Genomic DNA, 18,240 nt, shown 5'->3' with positions numbered 1-18,240 from the left:
GCTCCAGCATCATACTCTGCCGGGCTAAACTGTAGAGGGCCAAGGGCTACGCCGAACGTAAGTAAGAAATCGCGTGGATCGACCGTTCCGTCATAGCGAGCCTTCGAGAGAATGGAGTCCGCTGCGTTGCTTCGAGCATGAGTCCGGCGGCGGGTGTTTTGTCTGTTGCTTTTTGGATCAGCACTGCCATTTCCCTCATTTGCTCTTTGATTTCTCTTATCTCGGCATCCTTCGTTTGATCCGTCACTTCGTCATTTCGCTCATTGGGGCATGGGGTTGAGTTGCGCTCTAACCTGCCGGCTTGCGCATGTGATCCTGGCGTTGTTCTTGCCGAGAGAAAGTTCATTGGGTTATGCCGGATGTTGTGGAGATGATTGATCTCGTCTTGCGAGTTGACCTGTGCTGCGGTGAGTGCATCCAACCGACTGTTAGTTCGTTCTTCTTGCTGGTCAAGACGCGTTAAGATTCCGCGGAACAGCTCGTCTATATTGGAGACGGGCTGGTTGTTGAGCAGAGTGAGTTGCGTGGGAGCCTGCGTTGGCTCTGCGGTCACGGGGGTTGTCAAATTCGTAGCGATGACGAAAGTCTCTGGACTTTCCACCGTTACGGCCTTTCTTGGAGCATCTGGCGTGGGGAAGATTGTCTACTCCGCTTGGTCCATTGTCGGGGTTGTCGTTCCCCCTGACGAACTGGCTTCTCTGCTTTTTTCCTTGTCAGGTGTTGTCATCTTGTCTACTCGGTGTAGGTTCGCTCTTTAATTTTTCAGAGAAATTCGACTTGCCTCCCCCTACCTGGCGCGCCAAATTGTTGATGTCCCTTTTGGTCACAATTAGTATGTTTAGTTCGGTCAAAGGAGGGTCGAAGTTCTCTTTTATTTTATTGGTGCCGAGACACAAAAGACGGATTACAACACGACTTAGACAAGTTACAAATGTAAACGAGGAAGATAGACGAGCTGTTATCTCGTCGATTCCTCGAGCCGTTGACTCTTAAACCGTTGACTTCTGTTTGGACGAGCTGGGGCTCTTGTACTTGCTATTCCCTTTCTCTTGCCTTTTTCACGATCCCTTTTTACGCAGGCCGTACACTTGCATTTATAGGGAATCGTGTCGGTTCGTCTATATAAAAGACCATAATACCCTTCCTTCCTTTGGAAGTTTATTATGGAATTTTCCTGGGGTAGGCCTCTTGTTTGGTGTGTGGATCTACCCCCAACAACTTCATAGATCAACTACAAAATATTTCAGTGAAAAAAAAATCTAAGTTAGAGACGTGTGCCTCTTTGCCTTACGCTTAGTTAAATCGAACCCTCTGAGGTAGTTAGTGTCTTTGACATACACAAAAGAAACAAACAACACACCTCTTGGTCTTGGAACTTGAATGGTGGAAGCTAATTCTCACTTCTCAGATATATACCCAAAGAACGAGGAAAATGCCACAAATAACAAAAACACACAAAGCCAAAAAAAAGTACCAAGTTACGGTACTGTCGGAATATTACAGCATCACCAAGAATAGAGAAAGGTGAATGTTCTTTTTTTTTTTTAAATAATTAATCTGAAGCTGGTGACTGCAATTAATTGTGTGAAAGTGATGTTACTCAAACAAACTGATTGTAGCCACTGAAGATATATAGAGAAACCCTTTTAAAATAGGAACAAAAAAAAACCTAAAACCCCACATCAAAAAAGTATCCAACGTTCAAAAATTTACAGGTGAAACAAATTCAAAAGACAACTTTGAGAAATTTATGGGAACTTTTGATTAAAATTAAAGAGAAAAAGGTGGAAACTTTATTATTACTTAGCTTTTTTGATGGAAAGTAAAGTGAGAAGAGGCAGAGGAGTAGTAGTAGAAGAAGAAGTAGAGAGACAGAAAGTGGAAAGATTGGTGGAAAAGTTAAAGAATCATAATCATCGAATTAATCCATCTTCATCAACTCCAGTGCACGTTAGTTTCATCCCTAACTCAACCCTTGTTGTTTCCTCCTCTAGAAAGCTCGCTGCTGCTTTCTGGGAGTTTCATCACTACCACTCCTCTGCTTCTTCTTCTTCTGATATAATGCACCGCGGCGCGAATGGTTTCGCCGGAGCTAGTAATAACCGTCGACAACGTCACGGCAAGGCCGTGGTTAAGGAGAATGGTCTCGACCTCTCTCAATTCCTTCGAGATCCTTCTCCTGATCATCAGGTTTCTCTTTCTCTCTCTAGGATTTAACCCTTTTTCTCTGGATTGGTTTTTTTGGTACATTCATTTGAATTAGTTGGTTTAGGATTATGGGTAGTGTTAAAGTTTGAATTTTGAAACGTGGGTCGTGATGATTTGTGTGGATTTTGATAATATTTAGGTGTGTTCTGGGTTTAGTCTAGATTTACTCTGTTCTTACTGCAGCAAGTGATTAGTATTTGGACTCACAGTGAAAAAGGTTTCATCTTTTGTTATAAGTCTCACAAGGTTTCAAATTCTTGCTATAACGTTAGGCGTGACAATTGATTATGGTCAGCTCATTAGCTAAGATTAGGTTAGTGACGAGAGTGATTATAATTTACTTGAAGCGTCACACAATTGATGATGGTGTTTTAGTTAGAGGTTATGATTCTTTATCTGATCTGATTTGGTTTTGGAGTTCTTTCAATATCTGATATGGCCCTCCTACATTATTGTCTCAGCCAGATAGTGCGGGAAGTCTAAGGAGGCAGATTGGTCAAATGTTGATAAAGCATCATAAATCTATCGACCGTAACAATCACGCTCTTCAGCCTGTATCTCCTGCTAGTTACGGAAGCTCCCTTGAGGTTTAAACAATTGTTTTTCAACTTAAGGAATCCATCAGATGCATTATTGGAGATTTGTATTCAATCATATGGATTACGGTTTTGCAGGTTACGACATACAACAAAGCGGTAACTCCAAGTAGTTCACTGGAGTTCAGAGGGAGACTGTCTAGAGAACCTCACTACAATCTCAAGACATCAACTGAACTTCTTAAAGTATTGAACCGTATTTGGAGCCTCGAGGAGCAGCATGTCTCCAATATCTCCTTGATAAAAGCTTTGAAAACCGAGCTGGCTCATTCACGTCTTCGAATCAAGGAGCTTCTAAGGTACCAGCAAGCCGATAGACACGAGCTAGACGGTGTGGTGAAGCAACTGGCTGAAGAAAAAATGTCGAGAAAGAATAAGGAAGTTGAGCGGATAAGCTCTGCGGTTCAGTCTATGAGGAAAGAGTTAGAAGATGAGAGGAAACTTAGGAAACGTTCTGAGAGTTTGCATAGGAAACTGGCACGTGAGCTCTCGGAAGTGAAGTCTTCGTTGTCTAACTGTGTCAAGGAGCTTGAGAGAGGAGCTAAATCAAATAAGATGATGGAGCTGCTCTGCGATGAGTTTGCCAAAGAGATCAAGAGTTACGAAGAGGAGATTCACGGTTTAAAGAAGAAGAATCTTGATAAGGATTGGGCGGGTCGAGCTGGAGGAGATCAACTGGTTCTTCATATTGCTGAATCTTGGCTTGACGAAAGGACGCAGATGAGATTAGAAGGTGGAGATACATTGAATGGTAACAGCAGATCAGTGCTTGATAAGCTCGAGGTTGAGATCGAGACGTTTCTTCAGGAGAAGCGGAATGAAGTACCGAGAAACCGAAGGAACTCACTTGAATCTGTTCCGTTCAACACCTTGAGTGCACCACCACGGGATGTAGACTGTGAAGAAGACTCTGCAGGAAGCGATTCGAATTGCTTTGAGCTCAAGAAACCTGTTCTGTCTCACGGAGACGAAACTGTGAAACCTAACCAACTTAACAAAGACGGTTTGATTGATGAAAAGCCGAAAGGCAAAACTGGAAGCCCTTCGAGTTTCCAAGTTAACTTCGAGGATCAAATGGCGTGGGCAATATCGAGTAACGGAAAGAAGAAAACCTCCCGAGCTAATGAAGACGTAGTAGAAGAGGAAGAAGAAGATGTGAAGCCTGAGAAGAGCAACAACGTTAAGAAACCAGAAGATGAGATTGATCAGTGTGCTACTACGAACAAGAACGATGTAATGGGGGAAATGATTCGAACACACAGAAGGTTATTGTCTGAAACCCGTGAAATCGATGAAGCGTCTTGCAATTTCCCATCTTCTCGAAGACAAGCTAGTCCCATTCGACAATGGATTTCAAGAACCGTCGCACCTGAGCTTCTTGGCTCGTCGGATAATGCGATAGCTCATGGAGTTAAGGATAGTACTTTGAAAACTAAGCTAGCAAAGAGTTCAAAGTCGCGTCTTCGGCTATTCAAAGGCTAACCCATCAAGAGTGGTTCGGTTGAATACGGACAAAAACGAGAGTTCTTGTTGGATACATACTTGAGTTTCATATTCCTTTTCTAATGTAAATCGAACCATCTACAGATTTGTATATCGATTGCGAATTTTTGGATTATTAGATTTTGAGTTAACATAGTTGTTACATAGTTACATAGCTAGAACTCTGTTTTTTCTATTTGTCTAGTGCAGAGCGCGACACTAAAAACGATAGCGTTTAAAAACTGAGGCTCAGAGAGGCCCAATAATTTGTATTGGGCCTAGTGGGTTATAGTTTTGAAGGTGTTTTATTCCATATTCTCTCATTCGTCGTCTTTGTTAGAGGAGGGAGATGGCGACGACGTCGTTTAGGTGGATCCTGCAGCTTCACAGAGACGTACCAAAAGCTGCTCGATTCTACGCGCAAGGTCTCGACTTCTCCGTCAATGTCGTCACCTTACGCTGGGCTGAGCTCGATTCTGGTCCTCTCAAGCTAGCTCTTATGCAATCTCCTAGGTTTTTATTTCTTTTTTTTCCCATTATCGTTCAATGCACACAAACTGTTTGATCATTTGCCTCAATGAAAACTTTCCTGAGTTGATTCGTCTAAAAGTTTAATTTCCTTCTTAAGAATGTTCAGTCTGATGAAGCTGCAACCTTTTGTTATGTTTCTTCAAGTCAATTCACTATTACTTGATTGCAAATGTAAATAATTTTTGTTGTGATCATTAGTGCAAGAGAAACTCATTTGTTATTGGCTTGATGAAGAACAAGTTTGATGCTTTTTAATTGTTGATCTCTGATACTTTCCTAAAGCTCTTGTTTTCATCACCCTGTTGGTCTGAACATTGAAAATGGCACATGGTACTTTCCTAAAGTACTTAACACTCTTCATCTCTTATGGGTTTGACTCTTTGTGATATATCTGTTGTTTGTTCTGCTCCTAGAGTCTTGTCTTGTGGTTCTCAAAGACTTTTCTTTTTTACGCAGCGATCATATTGCAGAGAAGGGATACTCATCGCTTCTATCTAGGGATATTAAAATGGGTAAACCCACCCCATTTAAACCCATCTCATTTAATCCCACCCCATTTAAATATAAACCCATTTAAACCCATATATATTTGAAACCCAATTAACCATACCCAATTAAACATATATGACCTCATTTAACCTATTGAACCCATATATAATTTTGGTGAAAATATATTATTATGTAATTTGGTGTCTTTGTAATTTTGGCGGGAAAAAATGTTTTTGTAAAAATATTTTTAATTATAAACAAACTCAGATTTTTCAGTTTTGGCGAGAAAATACGGTTTTGGCGGGAAAACACGGTTTTGGGAAAAAAACATTTTGATAAAAAAACAATTTTGTTTTTAGACAGAAAACATGTTTTTGCGGTTTTGGCGAGAAAACACGGTTTTCCCGCCAAAACCGTAAAACGTGTTTCCTGCCAAAACGTGTTTTCCCGCCAAAACCGCAAAAACATGTTTTCCCGCCAAAACCGCAAAACGTGTTTTTCCGCCAAAACCATAAAACGTGTTTTCCCGCCAAAACCGTAAAAACGTGTTTCCCGCCAAAACCACAAAACGTGTTTTCCCGCCAAAACCGCAAAAAAACGTGTTTTCCCGCCAAAACTGCAAAACGTGTTTCCTGCCAAAACGTGTTTTCCCGCCAAAACCGCAAAAACGTGTTTTCCTGCCAAAACTGCAAAAACGTGTTTTCCCGCCAAAACTGCAAAAACGTGTTTCCCGCCAAAACCGCAAAAACGTGTTTTCCCGCTAAAACCGCAAAAATGTGTTTTTCCACCAAAACCGTGTTTTCTCGCCAAAACCGCAAAAACACGTTTTTGCAGTTTTGGAAAACACGTTTTTGCAGTTTTGGCAGGAAAACACGTTTTTGCGGTTTTGGCGGGAAAACATGTTTTGACAGGAAACACGTTTTGCGGTTTTGGCGGAAAAACACGTTTTGCGGTTTTGGCGGGAAAACACGTTTTGTGGTTTTGGCGGGAAAACACATTTTTGCGGTTTTGGCGGGAAAACACGTTTTGTGGTTTTGGCGGGAAAACACGTTTTTGGCGGGAAAACACGTTTTTGCGGTTTGGCAGAAAAACGCATTTTTATGTATTTTGCGGAAAAACATAGTTTTAAAAAAAATATAATTTTTTGTTTTTGATGAGAAAATGTGATTTTACAATTTTGACAAAAAAAATATATTTATATGATAAATATATAATAAAAATATCAACATAAATGAGTTTAAATAGATACCCATTTATTTATGATAAAACCCATATAATTAATGGAACTAATTGGGGAAACTCATTTAATCCCATTTAATTTTTTCCCATAAATGGGTATAAATGGGCTCATTTTAGTTCAACATACCCATTTATTAAATGGGTTTGCTGACCCATATTAACATCCCTACTTCTATCATTCACGGTCACGGACATTAATACAACAGTGAACAAACTTATGGCCTTAGGAGCAGAATTAGATGGCACTATCAAGTATGAGATACATGGAAAGGTAACAAATTTAGTTTCTTTTGAAGATGTTTCAAGTTTCATTTGGGACTCGCTTTCTTACATGGAACATGGTGAAGTATATTTGCGATTGTTTTTTTTTTGTTTAACTAGGTTGCGGCCATGAGATGCCCCGATGGTTACATGTTAGGCCTTTATGAGGCTGCGTAGGCATATAATCGGATTTGAAGCCTGAAAGGAAGCCACTATTAGAGAAGTTGAAAAAGGTGAAACTTTGAGGCCCAAGAGACTAACCGCATGTCCCGCACTTAGTTTATAGGGCGCGACTAGGTAGTTTATTGAGTAGGAGATTGTACCATGAACAGGTAACCTTTACATGCTACTCAACTTTTTCGTTGTGGGGATATGTTTATATTGGTTCATGTTTAACTTGCTCTTCACATTGTTTCTCTAGGAAACTTTTCTTCTCAAGTCAATGTTCCTTTCATTGTATATAATAATATCCTGAAAGTGACGGATTCATTTCTTCTACACAATGCTTTGAAATTGACAAGATCCATTGAAGTGGACTTAATGGGAGTTTTTATTTAGTGCTTTTGTAGTTGTTGAAGGGTTGACAAATGTTGTTAGGTCAGCATTTTACAAAACTGCCCTCGAAGTTTGGAGCATTGCTACTTTAGCCCATGCCGCCATGGTTTTCTTTTCTCATTTGAATTTGTATGAAGTGGGTTGATTATTTCAAAGATCTTCTCTAGATTTATGATAAGTTTGGGGGACCATTATGTTTGTAGTTGGTTACAAACAAATAGAACAAAAATTACGCACCGAATCCTAAATGTTGGACATTACCAATGCACTTTCATGTTGAGCTTTAATTTACTTATTTAGATATTTTGTAACATTTTTTACCCTTCACAACATGCAATGCAAGAATCGAATCACCCTTGTCAAATATGACAAAATACTAGGTGATCAAATCGTGTACTTTTAGTAATACATCTTAACACCTTCTAAGGTATCTAGAGTCTAGTAGTAAGAGAGTCATTACGTGGCCTAGCTAGACTCTGATCAAAGTGATAAGTACTAGAGACTGCATCCATTAGTAGTCTGCATCCACTGATATGACTGGTTTTCGATCGAGAGTATATTTTATACATGTATTTGCTATCATGGAATGTGTTTCTAGACAGTCAATTATATTACTTAACGACTTCTATGGATAAGTTATACAAATCATTACAAATAAATGGTACTAGCTAGAAGATTCATATAAGATAAGTTATACAAATCCTAAATTATATTTTAGCCCAAACAGTCACAACTATTCAACGTTCAAACCAGTTTTAAGAATAGCAACTTCTGACCAAAAGTATGGTGTTACAAATTCACAATATAAAAACTTCATATAGTTCCTCTACTGTATAAAGTTGAGGGGCATGGTTTGTGAATACTTATGTTTTGGAGAATAGAAACTTAGTGACAATTATCTTAGAATAATTAAAGACGAAGAAATACTCAAAAAGATCTGTCAACTGTACCCAACTAAGCAATTATAATAATTGCACATTCTCAGGTGTTGCTTTTCATCACACTTTATATTGTCGTTTATAAGAGAGATTGTGTGATGTCACACACACCATCTCTCACATAGACATAGACATATAAATGTAAATTGTGTATTGCATATAGAATATGTGTATAAACCTCCTATAATATAATGAGACCTACATTCTTAATTCTCCTTCATCACCATATTGTCTCTTTTTAGTGTGCCAATGGGATTAAAGTCAAATGCCATAATCCACCAGAAATATTCTTTGTCTCATCATGTTTGTGAAATGGTGTATTCTTCTAATCCCTAAATTTGTAAGTATAAAACTATCTACAAAGCACATTTATTTAAATAATTTAGGGGTGTGATTGGATCTAATTACGATGCTCTACATACTCTTACTATACTATATAAGATAGAGTTTTTGAGTCGTGGAATTCAATCTATTAGCTACTCTAAAAAAGTATATTCCTATAATAAAAGGTACGTAGGTACGTAGTAGCAAAACCTAAAAACATATTTTTGTATATTAAAGATGAATTATAAATGGTATGCGTATTTTTACTTGTTTTTCATTAACCGTTTTTGTTAAGATTGGATTCAGGTTTTTAGCAGTCATTAATTATAGTTTTAAAAGATGTTAAGACGCTTCAGGCCTTTAGCTGACATATCGTAGAATAGCTGTCAAATTAGACATTTCACACACAATATCTAAGCATAGGTTGGAAATTCCATCATAACTAACCTAACACATGCGCTAGCTTCTTCAATCAAACCAAACCATTTAGTAATTAAGTTTCATACTCTATACATATATACAGTATGTATACATGTGTGTCAAGGTCACTTCTCATAGGACTATGCCACATGTCAAAACCCATAAATCCACACATCACACATGTAGAAAGAACAATGAGTAAAACAATAAAGATAAAAAAAACATATACACACGCAATATATAAAGTGGATTGGAAAAAGATTGTCACCTATATTTGGCATACAATTGTATGCTTTAAAATAGCATAATTTTGATACTTATTAATTAATATTAAAAATTGGTATCTTATTCTTAACTATGTCTACATATACATATAATTACTTCAATTAGTTAAAATTCTTTTTCTTCTTCTTATTTCTATTGGGTGGAGATGTGTGGCATCATTACAAGAATCTCAAACATATATTTAGTCATGCTCCATGGATTATTATAACCTAGATAAAAATGATAGTTTTTGATTATGTGAAGATTACGCTCAGTAACCCCGATTTAAAGAATGATTCTTTTTCACAAAAAATATTCAAATTTCAAGTTGTAAATTAGTACAATGGAAAATATATATGTGAAGGAAATGTAGATCAATGCATGATGATGATGTTGACACTCGTCAAACTTCGATCTTAATACGATTTTGCCCTCTAGAGGATACCCTATCATGAGGGTAGTTTAGTCATTAAAGGGTTTTTATTTCCAACCATGAAGAAGACATATCTAGGAACTTGTTGCAGTGAAAAGAGATCAAGACCCGAGGTGATGTTGTCGTTGAACACTGAGATCTCTTTCTCTCTCTCTCCATGTCGTCTAAATTTGATACTTTACAGCCCATCTTAGGGTTTTATTGTCAAAACCCTAATTATTCAAACACATGTAAAGCGACTGTTTTTGAGCATTTCATAAATCAACTTTTTGAATTGGTTTTCTTATATTCTGATTGTATGGATCAAAAGCTAGAGATCAATTTCTGAACTTACATTTGCGTTTAGAAATATTGTAATTAACAACTATTTACAAGTAAGTCACCTTTCATTGAGCGAAAGCTGTATACATAATACCTTACATGAAATGCAAAGAAGAAGAAAAAATACATTTGGTGATGAATTAGTGAAACCTTATCTACAAATATTGTTATTGCTTTTTGTAGTTAAACTTTATTTCATTAGATGCCAACTCATTACAAAGAGAAAGGTACTATAATCTTCATAGATTTGACTCGAAAATGTTCAGGGAGGTCCACGGCTGCATCCTGCAAAACAACACCAGAAGCACTCATATAAGTCGAGTGTCAGGTACTTACTTATATATCAACGTTGAACTTGATCATTAGTTACACACAAAAAATCAATGCTTGTATACATCTAGATGAAATGTGGTACTACATAGAAAAGTAAAAATAGGGAGCTCCCTTCAGTCCAAGCATAGAGAAGTGAAGACTCAATTTGTCTCTCGCATCATTAATTCATTTACCATGTGCGGGCATATTCATATGGTATTTGGATGAATGAGTCGAGAGTCAATTAAATCTCACATATTACTCCATGAGTGGACCGAAGAAAGCTCTCTTCCTCCACCAATTCAACATTTATAAACATGATAACAACTCTATTACTAGATGCATATATACAAGCACATAAGGAATATGAATACACTATATTATATAGCATATATAACAACACAAAATACAGTTAGTTAGATAGCCCATGTTTGGACTCATGATGCAAGGATGTTCCACTATGTGTGTGCTAGAATCAACTCTAATCTTCAAGATAACCCTAGATGACCATAGATTTCTTTGAGACACCATATGAATTAATATAAGAAAGAGTTTATGTGAAAAAAGTGAGAAGAAGAGAAGATCGAGAAGGAAGAGAAGGAAGAGAAGAGAGATGATGAGAGAATAAGAGATGTCTAAGGAAAATGGAGGAGTATTGGCTTTTTATAGCAAAAACAAAGGTGTACCATAAACCGGCAAAACCCACAATGTTATATGCATTTTTTGTTGTTGTTGCACTAACAATTCGAATATATATATGTTTACTAATAAGTGGGTGGTTATTATTTTCACCACGTTTTGTTTGATTCTTAGTTTTTTTTTTCATTTATAAAGATGTCAATTTTCTTACGTATTACTTAATTTATGAAATCTTTATGATCTCAATTGCTTAGTGTAACTAGAAGAGTTCTAAAAAACAAGAAAACAAAAAGACCCTAAAATTTGATAATCATGATAGATCATATTAGAAGACCTCATATCAAAATATATATTTTTACTATCAATTTTAAGATCCCAATTTTCAGAAATTCATTTGGTATATTGGTAAAATATGTACTTCAGAACTGTTTTCTGATACTATAATTCATAGGTTAGGAAAAAGTGTAAATCATGTCTAATATTTCACAAACCGGTGCTTAAATTTCAATTACCAATATAAAAAGTCTTTTTTGTTTTTGTTATTTCTTGCTATATATATATATATATATAGGTCCCAAAATTTGAGGCAAGTCTTGGTGTAGAAAAAACTTGTACCAACCGTAACACATCAAACAAACATGACTACTCCTTCAATATGCTGAATTTTTAAAACAAAATTTTCTTCTTTTATGTAATCAATTAAAATTTAGAAATTTGCTTTATGTTTCATTATAATTGTCTGCTTTACACTCGAGCGGCCGGACCTTGTTCCCGGGAAACTTGCTTTTTGATATAAAAAAAAAAGTACATAAGAATATTGTTTACAAAAAAATTGGAAAAATAAAAATAAAATAAAAGGGATCTTGATTTTGTCTACAAAGAACCTATTAGTACAGTTGTTATATATTAAAAAAAAAAAAAACCTATTAGTACAGGTGGATATTCTGCCTGATGCTTCTACGGTTGAGAAGACAAACAAAAAATCCATTATAAGGACAAAATTTTTTAATCTATAATAAATAGGTAATACAAGTAATTTATAACTTTTTTTTTCAAGTAATTTACTCTTTAATAAGTAATTTATAACTTATTAAAGAGTAAATTTTTGTTCAGTCCAAAGGATTAATTTATTTAATGCTTATTTGTGAGAACTTGTACAATAAATCATTAATAATTTTGTTTGTGAAATACACATGCGTCAACTTACTTGAAAAGATAATTGAAGTTAATAAGACATATTTTAATTTAATATCTTATCATAGTATACATAATATTGTCAAGTTTATGGCTGCCTAACCATTCCCACTCTAATACAGCGTTTCAACAAAATTTCCCATGTACTTTCAGCCTCTATCTATTTTCACTTATACGATTTATATTCTATCTAATTTCATCTACACTATATAAATCTACCCAATTAACCAAAATCAATAAGTTTCTCAATTGCATTAAAAATCGATAATTCACGTTTTAAAATTCAGATAATTCTGGACATTTGCAAACAAATCTAACATCAATAACAACTTAGGTAAAAGAATAACAATACTTACAACATCTTTCTCTCGATAATGCTTGATTCCGACCAACAATTCTTAGATTCCTGACTCCAATTACCATACCGACGACAAAGCAGAAGCATAAGACGAACAATTAGAAGAAGAATATGCATAATGTATAGAGAACGAAGCAAAAGCCAAATGAAAAGTTGGCGGGATCATCGATTTTTAAACGTAACTACAAATTTTAACTGATTTTGGTTAATTGGATAGATTTATATAGTCTGGATGAAATTGAGTAGTATATAAATCGTATAAGTAGAAATGAGTAGTGGCCGAAATTATAGGGAGAACCTAGTTGAAACGCTATATTACAGAGAGATTAGTACAGCCAGCCCTCAAGTTAATAGAAGGTTATACATTTAAATTAATAAATTATATTTTATAATATTCATAGTTTGAATTAAAAATAAAACCATATATAGTAACTTAAAAATCTTATAAAATATTTAAATCTGTACTTGTATTGCTTCTTATGAAGCTCAAAGATTCAAGATAAGCACCTACAAAATCTTGGTCACACATAGCCTTTCTTTCATAGCCTTTTCTCTATTATTAGGCTCATGTTATGTGTAATATATGTATACATAAATTAAAGCAATAAAAATATATATCTACCGATGCATATAATATGACTATATACTTATGTAAAGAGAGAATATCGATGACATAAAGTAGCATTATGTAAATGACCAACTTGCGAAGATGCATCTTTATCTTAATTAATTATAGTAATATTTTAGCATATAAACTTGTACTTTGATGTTCCAAATTGAGCAGTCGTTTGTCTAGAACATGCAGCTTCGTAAACAATAAAGTTTAGTTAAATTTTCTGCATCTGTCAAAGTTCGAGTTGAGCTAAGTATAATTTTCGCAGCGTATCATATTTTCAATTGGATTGTTTTGGAAGAAAATTAAAATACACAATCTGTAGACTTTAGTTGTTAAACAAACGTATCACATATTCACACACATGAATCGATCAACTAAACAAATGCACATCAGATTTGTTTGTTCTTTCCAACATGTTAAAACTGGAAAAAAAAAAAATATTATTTGGCGATAGATACTTATTGCTTTTTCTGATATAAAACATTAGAGAGAAAGGAAAAAAACCACAAAATTGTTTTCATAAGAAAAATCATAAAAAGGAAAACCAATAACATCGTACGATCGATGGTGTTTTCAGAAAATAAACCATATCATAAAACCATAACATACACCACATAAATAATTAAATAAAAGTATTTTTCACATATTAATATTTTTCCTGATCGATTAGCTTTATGAAAAGAAGTTATACGAATCTATATTATATAGGTTAAAATGACATCTTATGTACATTGAACTTCAACAAGTACAAAAACATTGAATCGTGTCCCGTAAAGTGTAAGTTTTATGGAAGTGGTAACATGGTTATCATCATCTAATGTCTCTCCCTCCAACTAATTACAGAATTTAACTAATAGTTAAATATACTATAAAATAATCGTAAAAGAGTCGATATATATTCATATTAAAAGTGGAAAAATGCATCTGATAATAACTAGGGGGATGACGAATTTGATGTAATATTTATCTATAGAATTATGATACAATTTGGTTCGTTCCTGCAGCTAAATCAACCATATGCCACCACACATCTCCATCTAGAACCTTTATTTGAAAACAGAATAGATTCAAAACTATAAACACTATGAATTTTTTTGAGATTGGAAGAGTTATATCATAAATGATTGGAGATCCGGTAATATGACATCAATAGAATAAATTCCATTTAGCATAATTAAAGTTTTCTTTAATTATATTGCTATTATTAACCAAATGTCGGCAATGAAAATACTATATTTACCAAATGATCATTTCGGCACAATTGAACGAATTAATTATGGAATAAATTCTTAGATTCAAGAAAGAGTTTATTAATTTTCAATAGGTAGGGAGACAATATGGGGACAGGCATCCAATAGAGATTTTCCCAAGCACTAATTACTTGGTGACTACAAATTGACAAATAACAAAACCAATATTGACAATATTTGACATGACTAAATGCATTTTCTATTTTTTTTTTTTGTTAATATATATCGATATAGCCCTATATGAGAAATATGTCAGTTATATTACTACTATGTAACCTAACGTAAACATATACCCTAGCTTTACTAGCAATCGTTAAAGTCACAAACGATCGAGCGAAAGAGAGAATCGAGTAAGGTAAGATTTAGTTCGTCCTTCCTTGTGTTACAATAATTGAGTAAGTTCAATGATTTTTTTTTTCTTTTTCCATGAGATTAATTGAGCAAGTTCGTAGAGAGGTCTCTCTTTTATTTTCTTCGAATCCATCATCATACGATGAATTTTTTTCGTATTTGAAATACATTTTTTTGTTGCTCGCTATTGTTTGTTGTCCAATCAAGTATACACCTTTGTGTTATTTCATTTGTCTAATCCATTACCACATGGGCCATATTTTTCCAGGAATCTTTTGTTCGTTTGTAATTATTGCGGCAAGAAAATAGTTCATTTACTGGAAAATGGTCTGATAAATGTGATGTGTCTCACACCAGATGATGAATATTTTACAATCAGAAGAAGTGAACCAGGCCGGTTACAAGAGAAAGAGAAGCTACCGCTTGTCAACAGACAATGTTGTTTGTTTGCAACTCCATAAGTCTTTTTTTTGTTGTTGTTGCTAAGAACTCCACAAATCTTCGGCGTTGCAAACTAATTGTATATCCAAGAAAGCAACGTTAGGAATGTCCTGACGGAATGGGTTGAAGAACATGCTTCATTGCTGACCTCCTTGGTCTCGTGTTTTGAAAATTACATCATTACATTTTTGAGTAGCATATATTTTGATTTTGTAGACGAGGTGGAAATTTGTGTTGTTTTACGGACAAACTTACATAACAAAATATTAATATGATTTATCTTATTAGACAAAAGTAAAAGTTGGATTTGTTTAACTACTTTCAGTCAGGGCCGGCTCAAGTTTTCCTTGGACCTTGTGCAAATTTTTTTTTTCTTTTCAATTTAAAGGTCTTATTTGTAGTTTTCAGAAATTTGGGGTGTTTTTTGTCAAAATATCAAATGTTGAGGGCCTCAAATCTTGTAATTTTTTTCAAAAATAATTTGACATGGTGCAAAAGCACCTCTTGCACCACCCCAGTGCCGGGCCTGCTTTCAGTCACGTACTTGATCACAAGATCAGTTAGCTTATTTATTAGCTTTCCTCGTACGATGGTTGTACTTTTGTTGGGTTTAACATGCTCTAAGCCAACAAAACATTTTGATATACATAGTGCGGCCTGATATGCGTATTATGGTAGTAAAACAATAATGGGCTCTTTTTAAAAAGCCCAATTCGTTTTTTTTGTCGACTTTTGGCGCCATTTCGACGGGAAAAGAATTTCGTCAGTTTTAGGAGTAAAAAGACTGCAGGATTGTTAAGACTTTGAGCCTTCAAAATTCATCAAATTCAAATTCGAAATATGAACCAAACCAGAACACAGAATCAAAAGAAACTCTCAGACATATCAACAACAGAGAGACTGAGATAGAGAGTCAGGGCATTGCATTTTTATTATAACATAACCAAATACGTTGAAACAATCTGTTTTCGTGTTGTATGCCTGAAGCATGAAACATTTTTCAAAAGATGATGAAATGATTAAACAAAAGCCCTACACAAACAATGAAAACACTGAATTCGGAATAAACACAAGACAGAAGAGTGAATGAGAGCGAATAATAACCTCAAGGACCATTGCACTAATGGCTCTTCCTTGCAAGCTTTGTCCATTCAGTGTGGTACGCACCAGGACGATCAGTTCTCTCATATGTATGAGCTCCAAAGAGATCTCTCTGCGCCTGAACCAAATTCGCAGGTAATCTAGCACGCCTGTAAGTGTCAAAGTACGCTAAACTTGCACACATCCCTGGTGTGCTTATCCCAGCAGAGATGGCCAAACCCACCACTCTCCTCCAGGCAGCTTGTCTCTGAACCATCTCTTTAGCAAAATCAGGATCAACCACTAAGCTTGCCAAACTCGAGTTTCTCTGGTAAGCTTTCTTGATCCTGTCCAAGAAAACCGCCCTGATAATACACCCGCCTTTCCAGATCCTAGCCATTTCACCCAAATTCAAGTCCCACCCTTTCTCTAAACTCTTAGCCCTAAGCAAATTCATCCCTTGAGCATAACTACAAATCTTTGAAGCATACAAAGCTTGCCTCACATCATCAATCAACCTCTTCTTATCAACTCCACGAGACGCAGAACCAATATCCTCCTTCAATCCAGCTTCTTCCAACACTTTAGCAGCATTCTCCCTCTCATCCTTCAATCCACTCAAGTACCTACAATCCAACGACGCAGCAATAGTAGGCGCCGCAACAGAAAGCTCAGCCGCCTGCTGAACCGTCCATTTACCCGTACCTTTCATACCAGTCTTATCTAAAATCTTGTCCACTAACTCTCCATCACCATAATCATCCTTAACCCTAAATATATCCGAAGTAATCTCAACCAAGAAACTCTCAAGCTCACCTCGATTCCACTCCGTAAAGATCTCCGCAAGCTCCTCATTACTCAACCCACCAACGTTCTTCAACACATCGTAAGCCTCAGAAATCAGCTGCATATCACCGTATTCAATCCCATTATGAACCATTTTCACAAAATTCCCAGATCCACCTTCTCCAATGTAAGTCACACAAGGACCATCCTCAACCTGAGCAGCAACTTTCTCAAGAATATCCTTAACATTGTTATAAGCAGTGAAGGATCCACCAGGCATAAGCGAAGGACCGTTACGAGCTCCTTCTTCACCACCAGATACTCCCATACCTAAATAAAGCAATCCTTTCTTCTCAGCTTCAACGATTCGTCGCTCCGTGTTCTGATACCACTCATTCCCACCGTCGATGATGCAATCACCAGGCTCCATGTACTCGGAGAGTGCTGAGATAGTTTGGTCAACGGGAGCACCGGCTTTGACGAGGATGATGACGGATCTAGGTCGTTGGATCGAGAGAACGAAATCGCGAGGAGAGTATTGACCGGCGACTGGGAGCTTTCCTTCATCGGAGGCACGATCTAAGGTTTCGTCGACTTTGGAAGTGGTTCGATTGTAGACTGAGATCGGGAATCCTTTCTCGGCGATGTTTAAGGCGAGGTTTTGTCCCATGACTGCGAGACCGGCGAGACCGATGCGAGATAGTGCGACGGACTCCATTGTTGAGGATTGAGATAGAGAGAGGTTGGGGTTTTGACGGAGGTTGGTGGTGATGAGGGGAGAGAGAGAGAGTGGCGGAGATATTTATACGGTGAAAGTGACGGACTCGTCGATGGAGTCAAGAGACAAGCAAAAAGGCTCTACTGACTTAACCAACTGGTGAAGCGTTTTTTTTTTTTTTTTAATATCTCGTTTTGTTAGGTGAAGAAGACGCTGACAAAAACGACGACGTTTAATTTATTAATTTTGGAAACGTTCGGTTTTGATTAAACCGACTCGAATTGGTCCGATCAGAACCAAACTACGGAAAAATGCCAAAAAATAATAGCAGAGCCAGGTTTCGATCCTGGGACCTGTGGGTTATGGGCCCACCACGCTTCCGCTGCGCCACTCTGCTATTTTGATTATTGATCTTTTATTAAAATATATAAAAA

The 18,240-nt window shown here is 36.2% G+C and overlaps 3 protein-coding genes and 1 non-coding gene across 4 annotated transcripts; 2 read left to right on the top strand and 2 right to left on the bottom strand.

Annotated features, from left to right (window-relative positions):
* The first annotated feature begins 1,684 nt into the window (after nucleotides 1-1,684).
* Nucleotides 1,685-4,457, top strand: LOC104730300 (uncharacterized protein At5g41620-like). Its single transcript, XM_010449455.3, has 3 exons — nucleotides 1,685-2,190; nucleotides 2,670-2,795; nucleotides 2,883-4,457. The coding sequence occupies exons 1-3, from the start codon at nucleotides 1,816-1,818 to the stop codon at nucleotides 4,284-4,286; spliced, it is 1,905 nt and encodes a 634-aa protein (XP_010447757.2). The 5' UTR covers nucleotides 1,685-1,815; the 3' UTR covers nucleotides 4,287-4,457.
* Nucleotides 4,458-4,528: 71 nt separating this feature from the next.
* LOC147933240 (uncharacterized) lies at nucleotides 4,529-7,116 on the top strand. Its single transcript, XM_087477951.1, has 4 exons — nucleotides 4,529-4,799; nucleotides 5,274-5,303; nucleotides 6,714-6,816; nucleotides 6,927-7,116. The coding sequence occupies exons 1-4, from the start codon at nucleotides 4,636-4,638 to the stop codon at nucleotides 6,981-6,983; spliced, it is 354 nt and encodes a 117-aa protein (XP_087334077.1). The 5' UTR covers nucleotides 4,529-4,635; the 3' UTR covers nucleotides 6,984-7,116.
* Nucleotides 7,117-16,130: 9,014 nt separating this feature from the next.
* On the bottom strand, nucleotides 16,131-18,012 carry LOC104730319 (6-phosphogluconate dehydrogenase, decarboxylating 3, chloroplastic). The gene has a single exon (XM_010449478.3). The coding sequence runs from the start codon at nucleotides 17,804-17,806 to the stop codon at nucleotides 16,343-16,345; it is 1,464 nt and encodes a 487-aa protein (XP_010447780.1). The 5' UTR covers nucleotides 17,807-18,012; the 3' UTR covers nucleotides 16,131-16,342.
* A 119-nt stretch (nucleotides 18,013-18,131) lies between these two features.
* On the bottom strand, nucleotides 18,132-18,203 carry TRNAM-CAU (transfer RNA methionine (anticodon CAU)). The gene has a single exon. It is a non-coding gene; the product is annotated as a tRNA-Met (tRNA).
* Between the last annotated feature and the right edge of the window lie 37 nt (nucleotides 18,204-18,240).

This window comes from Camelina sativa, chromosome 12 (assembly GCF_030686135.1).
Source record: "Camelina sativa cultivar CO46 ecotype springtype chromosome 12, ASM3068613v1".
In the NCBI taxonomy this organism is placed as follows: Eukaryota; Viridiplantae; Streptophyta; class Magnoliopsida; order Brassicales; family Brassicaceae; genus Camelina; species Camelina sativa.
This window is presented reverse-complemented; position numbering and strand designations above follow the sequence as displayed.

Excerpts from the sequence above, each read along its gene's own strand:
- LOC104730300 (XM_010449455.3), top strand. The coding sequence starts at position 1,816 with ATGGAAAGTAAAGTGAGAAGAGGCAGAGGAGTAGTAGTAGAAGAAGAA. Across the intron at positions 2,191-2,669 it reads ATCCTTCTCCTGATCATCAG|CCAGATAGTGCGGGAAGTCT; the intron begins GTTTCTCTTTCT and ends TTATTGTCTCAG. Across the intron at positions 2,796-2,882 it reads GTTACGGAAGCTCCCTTGAG|GTTACGACATACAACAAAGC; the intron begins GTTTAAACAATT and ends ACGGTTTTGCAG.
- LOC147933240 (XM_087477951.1), top strand. The coding sequence starts at position 4,636 with ATGGCGACGACGTCGTTTAGGTGGATCCTGCAGCTTCACAGAGACGTA. Across the intron at positions 4,800-5,273 it reads GCTCTTATGCAATCTCCTAG|CGATCATATTGCAGAGAAGG; the intron begins GTTTTTATTTCT and ends TTTTTTACGCAG. Across the intron at positions 5,304-6,713 it reads GCAGAGAAGGGATACTCATC|ACTTCTATCATTCACGGTCA; the intron begins GCTTCTATCTAG and ends ATTAACATCCCT.
- LOC104730319 (XM_010449478.3), bottom strand. The coding sequence starts at position 17,806 with ATGGAGTCCGTCGCACTATCTCGCATCGGTCTCGCCGGTCTCGCAGTC.